Source organism: Adiantum capillus-veneris, chromosome 29, assembly GCF_014529385.1.
Source record: "Adiantum capillus-veneris isolate H3 chromosome 29, ASM1452938v2, whole genome shotgun sequence".
Lineage (NCBI taxonomy): Eukaryota > Viridiplantae > Streptophyta > Polypodiopsida > Polypodiales > Pteridaceae > Adiantum > Adiantum capillus-veneris.
Window position 1 is genome coordinate 104,933,435 of NC_140959.1, and position 9,661 is coordinate 104,943,095.

Genomic DNA, 9,661 nt, shown 5'->3' on the forward strand with positions numbered 1-9,661 from the left:
CGTGCTAACAGTACACAAGTAAAGTGTACCGACTTTTTCACCCTTGGCAACCACCAAAGATCCCTTTGAGATCTTCCAGCGTTTGTTTCCGAATGCAATGTTGTGACCTTCATCGTCCAATTGTCCTGTAGAGATCAAATTTTTGCGAAGAGAAGGAACATGCCTAACATCTTTAAGCTTCCATTCATTTCCGTTAGCAGTTTTGACAGAAACTGTACCTTTGCCGACAATCTCACAAGCTTCATCATCTCCCAAGTATACATACCCAAAATTACCTTTGGTGTAGTCTTGAAAATGTTGCTTGTGTGGTGTCGCATGGAATGAAGCCCCGGAATCTACTATCTAGGAATTAGACACATTGTCTAATGAGAGAATTAGAGCATCTTGCTCTACTTTACCTGCCACATTGGCCTCCGATGTTGGCTTGTTGTCTTGAGACTCTGTCTCCTTCTTCTTCTTGGACCAAAAATCCTTCTTGACGTGGCCCTTCTTGCCGCAGTTCCAACATTCAAGAACTGACTTTGTGCGTGACTTGCTCCGCCTTGAGCGATCACGACCCTTTTGGTTTTTGAACCTCTTCTTAAGCCTTCCTCTTGTTTCCACTGATAGTGCAACACTTGATGATTCTCCTGTGCTTCTCCTTCGCATTTCCTCGCTTAGGAGAACACCCACAACATCATCAAACTTAAGAGTATTTGTGCCAGAGATAGAATTACTTATAGCCATCACAAGGCTGTCCCAACTATCCAGTAGAGATGATAGTATAAGGAGAGCTCGCACTTCGTCATCGAAATTGATTTTCACTGATCGAAGTTGACTTATGTTTGTGTTAAAGTCATTTAGGTGTTCTGCAACTGAACCATTCTCTGCCATCTTTAGATTGAACAATCACTTCATAAGAAATACCTTATTGGATGCCGATGGTTTCTCGTAGAAGTCGTCAAGTGACTTCATCAAGTCCTCCGTGTTCTTCATCTCCGAAACATTGAAGGCCACCGTTGATGCCAAGCTTAACCGGATTGTTCCCAGTGCCTTTCGATCAAGGACAATCCATGCTTCATTTGCCATTGTTGCGGACTTCTTCGCAAGACTGCCTAGTGGCAAATAGAGGTCCTTCTGGTAGAGATAGTCTTCAATCTACATCTTCCAATGTTGGTAGTTTTTGCCGTTGAACTTCTCAATCTTGAGCTTCCCTTCCTCCACCATAACTCCCACTCAATTCAAGGAATCCTTTCCTTGAGATAATTTAGCTATGAGCAAACCTTGCTCTGATACCAGTTGTTAGGAAATAAGACGTAGCTAAATAGATAATTGAGTAGATTACTTACTGGAGAGAGAGAGATTTATATACACGCGATTATAGAGTAGAGAGAGAGAGAGAGAGAGAGTACACACGATATACGTGGTTCACCCAATGTGGGCTACGTCCACGGGAAAGCAGCCACTCAATGGCTTTAGTACTTCAAAACAAGAAATAGTTTACAAAGGGATTATACCCTTAATGGAACTCCCGCCTTGCTTCACTCTCACCACCTCACACTCACCTTGTTGCATCAACTTCACACTATGAAATGTGTGTAGAAATGGCCTCCTTTTATAGGCAAAAAGGGCTGCCCTCTCTTATGAGAGACAGCCATGTGTAGCCGCCCTTGTGCGAATAAGTCCAAATCGGACCCTCCAATCCGCCCATGTGTGGCCGCCCTTGAGAAGACAAGTCCGCTTTTGAATTCGGCCACCGGACACCGGCCATTGACTTCCGACTACCGGCCACCGTCCATTGACTTCCGACCACCGGCCATCGGCCATTGACTACTGGCCACCGGCCAACCGACCAGTTGTTTTCCGACCACTTTTTGGCCGCCGTCCGGCCATAATATTCCGGCGAAAAAAAAGTCTCGGGGACCTCCGTTCCCGAGGCCTTTAAAGTTGCCCCTGATTCTTGTCCGTGAAAATTTTGGTTTCCGGTGAGTGATTTTCCTTCACGCACGATGGCTTCTCCTCATAATGGGGGCCTTACAAATGTGTGCTTTTACCACAGAAAATTACAAGGGTAAATCAGGCTCCATACTTAACAGCTCATATATCATCACATACTCAAAGTTCTCTTAGATGAAGTGGTAAGGAACCTCAATGTGCTTTGTCCTGGCATGAAACACTGGGTTCTGAGCCAATTGTATGCCTACTAAAGTTTTCACAATAGATCTACTCTCAAGTGGAAACATGAATCTACTAGTAGATCTGCAATCATATGTGCTAATAGCCCAATTTTCATCTGTGTCACCATAGAATTGCAACTTAGCATCAATCCTATAAAAGATTACATGATTCAAAGTAGCAATCACATAGTGCAATGCCTATCTCATTGCATCCAAGTGTGTCTATTTGGAGATTGCATAAACTGACTCACCAATCTAATTGTGTAACTCAAGTTTGGATGTGAGATAGTCAACTAGATCAAACCACCCACAATCTTTGTGTGCATGGTAGCATTTTCAAGTATTTGATCTACATCATTCCCCAACTTTAAAATTTACGATGTGTCCCACTACAAGAGGTTATTCATATTAGCGACGCTCACACAGCGACGCTCATAGCGACGCCGACTGGGCTAAAAAAATAACAGAGCGCCAAAAAACTCAGATCTCAGATTTGAGTTTTTCGGCGCCCTCAAGCAAGGAGCAGGTAACGCTCTCCCTCTCTCTCTCTCTCTCTCTCTCTCTCTCTCTCTCTTTCTTCTCCACACACACACACACACACACACACACACACACACACACACACACACACACACACACACACACACGAGGAGAAGAAGGAGAGCCAGGTATGCTCCTTCCCTCTCCTCACTCTCATGTTCCCTTCCCCTCTTTCTCTCTCTCTCTCTCTCTCTCTCTCACACACACACACACACACACACACAGTGTTTTTGAGAGAGAGAGAGAGAGAGAGAGAGAGAGAGAGAGAGAGAGAGAGAAAGAGTACAAAGATAAACAAAAACGCACACACACATACATAAACAAAGAATGCACACACACATTGAGAGAGGAAAAGAGAGAGAGAGCATGCATAAACAAAAAACGCACACATTGAGAGAGGAAAAGAGAGAGAGAACATGCATAAACAAAAAACGCACACATTGAGAGAGGAAAAGAGAGAAAACATGCATAAACAAAAAAACGCACACACATTGAGAGAGAAAGAGAGAGAAACTAATTTAACGTCGTAGGAAACTAATTAAAATTAAAAGACCTAAAGATCTAGCCAACGAGGAGTTGAACTCAAGACCTATTATTCAAGAGGGAAATGGCATAACCAATCTATCATACTTGGCATGGGTGATAGAAAGGTTATACCATTTATCTCTTTTTATTGACACACACATCCACACACGCGCACACACACAAGAAGAAGAGAGTTATAACGTCGAAGGAAACTATCCTAAAAGACGTTAAATATTAGGTTAGATGTAGACTTACGTTAAATTAGATTTAGGTTTATTTAAGTTAAACTAGATTAGATTTAGGTTTATTTTTAGTTAGATTTACGTTTATTTACGCTAGATTTAGATTTACGTTATATTAGATTAGATTTAGGTCTCCACAGACTGCGATGCCTGCATGAAGCGGGTGAAGAAATCCCTCAATGGAATATAGGGTATTGCTGCCTTCACTCATGGTGGGCTCCGTCGATCCAAAAGTACTGGTGAAATGTCTTCAGAAGATAGGGAAGAAGGTGGATCTTCAGGGCGGCAAGAGTCACTACATCCCCGATAATGACCACCTAGACAACCTCTAGTCATTCAACAGCAACTTCAAAGTTAGTAACAAGAGCAAGAACGGTCCAAAGGGCCAATTGCTGTCATCAGATGTGGATGGAGATAAGGCAGCGTCACCGCTGGAAGTTAACTCTCACATCTTTAGTGATGAGAATGCCAACTCTTGCCGAGTTATGTGAAAAATTATGTGTTAAATCAGTTTTAAGGTTCTTATAATCCCTGCTAGTTTAGTTCTTTGTTTTTAATATAACATAATTTACGTTAGATTTAGATTTATGTTATATTAGATTAGACTTAGGTTTATTTAGGTTTACCCACACACACACACACACACACACACACACACACACACACACACACACACACACACACACACACACACACACACACACACACACAAGAAGAAGAGAGTTTTAACGTCGTAGGAAACTATCCCAAAAGACGTTAAAGATTAGGTTAGATGTAGACTTACGTTAAATTAGATTTAGGTTTATTTTTAGTTATATTTACGTTTATTTAGATTTACGCTTATTTACGTTAGATCGAGACCACACAAGAATTACTTACGGTTTAGGGTTTAGAGTTAGATGAACAGTGAAAAGATCTACTGTGAAAAGATGTTAAGATGCTGTGAAGTGCTACAGCTAGAGAAGAGGCAAAGGGGTTTTGTCCACTACATGCAGTATCATGTAGACGTGGGTCTGTAGATTTCTTGTACCCACAAATATAGGTATTGACCAATAAAGACGAGATTATAACCCGGTGGTTCTGATCTCCGTGCACCTCTAGACCGAGGTGTGCGGGGATTGGACATGACTAGAGAATGTGAGGTAGAGAGAGAGAGAGAGAGAGAGAGAGAGAGAGAGAGAGAGAGAGAGAGAGAGAGAGAGAGAGAGAGAGAGAGATAAGACGAAGAATGCCAATAGAATATTAAATTTGTTGTCCAGGTTATAAGATTTTTATCCTCATTATGAGTAGTGACGAGGATGTGGGACCGTCCAACCGAAACACCTATCTCTCAACGAGGGTCTTATGTCCTTGTAATCAATGCAAGCATGCTGTGCGACGGACAAGACGTGTTTCTTTACAGCACGTTCGCGAATTTGGCAAGTTCGATCCATCTATTATAGATCGAGTTGTTGCCAATTATAACTCGTCGGGCTCTGACGCTGGCCAACAAGCAGCAATCTTGCAACCCAATAGACGTGTTCGCAGGCGCTTTGGTCAAGCAGAATATGTGAGGCCACAAGATGTAGCCTCTGACAGCTCGGGGGATGATCATGCAGAGCACATTCCCAACGAGGCAATGTTTGAGCCCGAGATTGATGAAATGATCGAGACGATCATGGATTCAGAAAGGCTTATCTATGATGATATGAAAAGTGAAGCCGATACGCCATTGTATAATGGAGCACGTATGTCTAGATTGAAAGCACTCCTGGTTCTTCTCAACATGCAGGCAAAGTTTGGATGGAGTGACACTAGCGTCACAGCGCTTTTCAGGTGATCTATTACAATTAGTTTACTTTAATAAAACTCTAAATGTCTAATGATCTGATATATTTTTACACGACTGTATCGTATTTTTATGTTGTGTAGATTGCTTAAAGAGCACATACTACCAGCTGACAATGTGATGCCATATTCCCGAGATGAAGCAAGAAAGATTTTGCGAAACTTGGGGATGGATTACAATTCTATCCATGCTTGTCCTAATGACTGCATTCTTTTCAGAGGGGAATACATACACATGGAGAAGTGTCCGAAATGTGATTCCGAAAGATATCGAGTAGATCTCCACGGGACAAAAATTCCACAAAAGGTTTTGCGACATTTTCCTCTGCTTCCTCGCATCAAGCATTTCTTCGAATGTAAGTCCATGGCCGCCCTAGCATCATGGCATGAGGAGAATAAATCTTCGGATGGTGTGCTACGAATTCCTGCAGATTGCGCAGCCTGGAAACATATAGATGGAACATGGTCGGATTTTGCCAGGGAAGCTCGAAATTTGCGCTTAGGCCTGGCTATGGATGGCGTAAATCCATTTGGTCAAAGATCAACATCTTACAGTGTATGGCCCGTTGTCATCGTCAACTACAATATTCCCCCGTGGTTGACTACGAAGAAGGGGCACCTATGGCTAAGCTTGATTGTGCCAGGGCGATATAAAGTGGAGAATATGGATGTGTATCTTCGTCCACTATTGGAAGAGCTACAACAATTGTGGATTGGCATAGAGGTGGTGGATATGAGCCGACACACAAGACGACGGAATGCTTTGATCAGAGGCATTCTAATGTGGACCATGCATGACTATCCCGGGCTAACAGAATGCTCAGGTGATCTATTGACACTCCTCACTTAGACACTGTAAATCTTGTTTTTTCCCATAGTTGATCTATTATCATGTGTATACATGCAGGGCTTCAATCAAGCGGATACAGAGCATGTGTCACATGTGGACCTAGACTGAATGCACGTAGGGCGCCCTCACTGAAGAAGCAAATCTACGAAGGTCATCAAGCGTATCTTCCAGAGAATCATGTGTTACGTGATGGCTTTTTGGGAAGAGAGCCACCAATTAGGATGTCTGCACAAGCATGGTTAGAGCAGAAGGAGATGTGCGATGACGGATTGCCTCCAGGGATGAAGAGACTATCTCTATTCTTCTTAGAACATTTCATGAAAACGCTTAAGGGATATGTGCGTCAAAAGGCACGAGTTGAGCTAGTGACTTTATTTCTAAACGTTTGAACGGCCACTCATAATCTTTGTTCGTTGTAGTATAAGTCATACACAGCAGCATGGTGTAAAGGTCGACATTTTAGGGTGGAACGGATCGACAAAAAGCGTTTTACTCAAGATTGTGGAAGCATCGTAAAATTTGAACAGTCTAGTCGACGACGTTCCTCTGATGCAGATCCTGTGGTGGCGGAACTCAGTTACTTCGGCACGCTACAAGAGATTTTGAGGATCGATTATAGAGGATTTTTTGTCGACTTGTTCGACGTGCAATGGTTCAAGATAATCATGGAGGGTCGCAACGCTACTGTGCGTAGAGGAGAGTCTGGTTTTCTTGAGGTGGATTCTACTAAGAAATGGAGTGACCTAAGAGACACTTTCGTACTACCCGAGCATTGTGAACAAGTAAGTATGTAAATAGTTAACATCCCCCTTTTACAAGTTATGTGCTTGAAAGCTGTCATGTAAGTTATGTGGCTCTGGCAGGTAATATTTCATCCTACAAAGTCTACATCAAACTGGTGGTACGTCATAGAGGTAGCCCCTCGTAGTGCAAGGACGTATGAAGGCTACCATGTGCCAATCACAACGGCATCAATGGAGGAGATCAGAGAAGATGCTCAATCAGAAGCCGCTACGGTGGTGCCAGACGAGCATCAAGATGCTACTACTCTATATGGGGTGCATGCAGAGGAGCTACAAAATGAAACAGAGGATATGTGTTTAAACGGAGAGCTCTATATAGATATAGGAAGTTATGCTGAGTTATGCGAGGATGAGAGAGAGATCTCTTAAAGCCACAAATATTGTATTTGAACAATTTTGCTCCGTGTTGTAAAAGCTCTGGCTCTCTAAGTACCTTCCATGGTGTATAACGCTCTTTTCTACTCACACTCACATCTTTTGATTGAAAATTCTAAGTTTTCGACTTGCCTCTTCTATCACTCAATTCATTGCGTCATTATATTTATATGCGTCATTACGTCATTGTATTTAATGGTCTTTGCGTCATTGTCTACTCTATTCATTCAATATTAAGTTTAAATATTCGTGTGTTTAATGCAGGTATGGATGATGAGGAGTTTCTTTCTTCTTTGTCACCGCAGCAGAGACAGTGGTACGTGGAGCGTCATCGCTCTGGCGCATCATCGCGCGTTCCTACTCCATCCGCATCTCCCTCTCTTTCGGAGCATTCGGCGCGCTCCGAAGCTTCGGCGTTGACGAGACGATCTTCACAATCGTCTAGGCACCGGCACTCTAGTGGTGGCGGTGGCGGTTGTTGTGGGGATTCCGCCGCCGATGCCTCCACACTGCCTCGTGTTCGACGAGGCTCTTTACCTTCCCCTTCTTTGCCCGCCCCCACACCAGCCACAACATCGCCATCTACGCCAGGTTTTGCGCGGCTGACTGTTCCTAGCAGCTACACACCTCTACCTACTCCGCCAGGAGCCACCCCACTCGACACTCCTCGCTTCGGGACCCAGACGCCGGTGGAGACACCTGACGTCCGTACCCCCATCGACACGCCGCTGGAGACCCCTGCCGGGACACCTAGGTTCACGCGTCACCGGCCAGAGGGCTTGCCTTACTCCGTCGACTTCAGTGGCGACATCATCATGGATGATGACGGCAAGAAGGTGATCTCGCGCATGCGTGGTCTTTGCTCTTAGCTGTTCAGACACTACATACTAAACAAATGGAGTGAAGTACCAAGTGATTTAAAAAACAGAGTCATCAGCATACTTCATGATGAGTTTCCCGTTCCAACACGGGATCAGCGCTTCAATGAAGACCTGATGAAGATTGGAATGCGCGAATATTGCAAACACAAGCGTTCCGAAGTGCAAAAAGCAATCAAGCATGGGTGGAACAGGCCAGATTGGCTTGCCAAAGAAGATTGGAAGAATGCGAAGAAAGCAGCGCGCGAGAATCCTGACAAGTGGAAGCAACAAAAGGATGCAGCCAAAGCGCGAGTAGAGGCAGGGAGCTCGCACCACTTGGGGAGCGGTGGATGGGCATCATTTGAGGCCGATTTTGTAAGTGTTTTCGCATTGCTCTTTATGTTCAATAGTTTAGGGTTTATGAGTTTTTTAATTCTAACATAATGAAATCTTTGTATGTTTTGATAGTGGTTGATGATAGGACGTGATCACACACCGTACAAGAGCGAGTACGCATGCAGGAAGGGCTTAAACGCCCTGATGGACATTCTCAGTTCTCGCGGCAGCATGGTTAGTATTAGGGTTTACTCTTTTCTATTTTTTGTATTGTTTTATAAATGTCGTTATATGTTTATACTTACTGAAAGCTGTCTTATTGTCTTTTTTTGCAGAATCCGACAGATACGCCGGTTAGACGCGATGAGACGTTTGACTAGACGACGTCAGTTTAGCCGTAGCTAGATAGCATTAGTTTCGGGTTTCTCATAGCTTATGTATCATGAGACAGATTTTATACGTCTTTTTGAACCATGTATATTATTACATTTGTCACCGCAGTTCATTTTGCCAATCAATTCTTTATGCCTATGATGTTGTACAATTTTCATTATTACATTTGCCAATCAATTCATTTTGCCTATGATGTGTACAATAGTCAATATTACGCTTGTCAATTTTGCAAACAATGCGTCTTGTGGGTGACTATTTTGGGTCTATTATCTACCCTTGCACTTTTTTTAAAAGTGAATCAAGTACAATATGCTTGATGGGTGGCAGGGCATTCAATGCCCTGTCACCAAAAAAAATTTCTCTCGGGCGTCGCTATAACCGTCGCTATTTATGGCTTTGTAGCATCGCTATGAGCGTCGCTATAGACTTCTGTGTAAATGTCGCTATGAGCGTCTCTATATAGCGACGCTTATAGCGATGCATATAAGCGACGCCTATAGCGACACATATAGCGACGCTCTCATAGCGACGCTATTAGCGACGGTTTTAGTGATGCCGGGGGTTATAAAAACCCAGTGTATTTCTGTCGCTAACAGCGTCACAAGAGCACACAACCTCTTGTAGTGTCCGAATAATCTCAATGTCCAAAAAGTAACATAAGTAGAGTATGTACACCCTCTACTTTAGCCACATTATCACTGCCAACAATCAAGTCATCCACATATATATAAATAACACAATTATTGCATCATTC

At 43.3% G+C, this 9,661-nt stretch overlaps 1 protein-coding gene across 1 annotated transcript; it reads left to right on the plus strand.

Moving 5' to 3' along the window:
• Positions 1-2,535: 2,535 nt before the first annotated feature.
• Positions 2,536-9,048, plus strand: LOC147419701 (uncharacterized). The gene is made up of 7 exons (XM_086505838.1): positions 2,536-2,554; positions 2,641-2,682; positions 7,583-7,634; positions 8,391-8,553; positions 8,647-8,748; positions 8,850-8,867; positions 9,016-9,048. Exons 1-7 carry the CDS (start codon positions 2,536-2,538, stop codon positions 9,046-9,048), a joined length of 429 nt encoding a protein of 142 aa, XP_086361964.1.
• Positions 9,049-9,661: the final 613 nt, after the last annotated feature.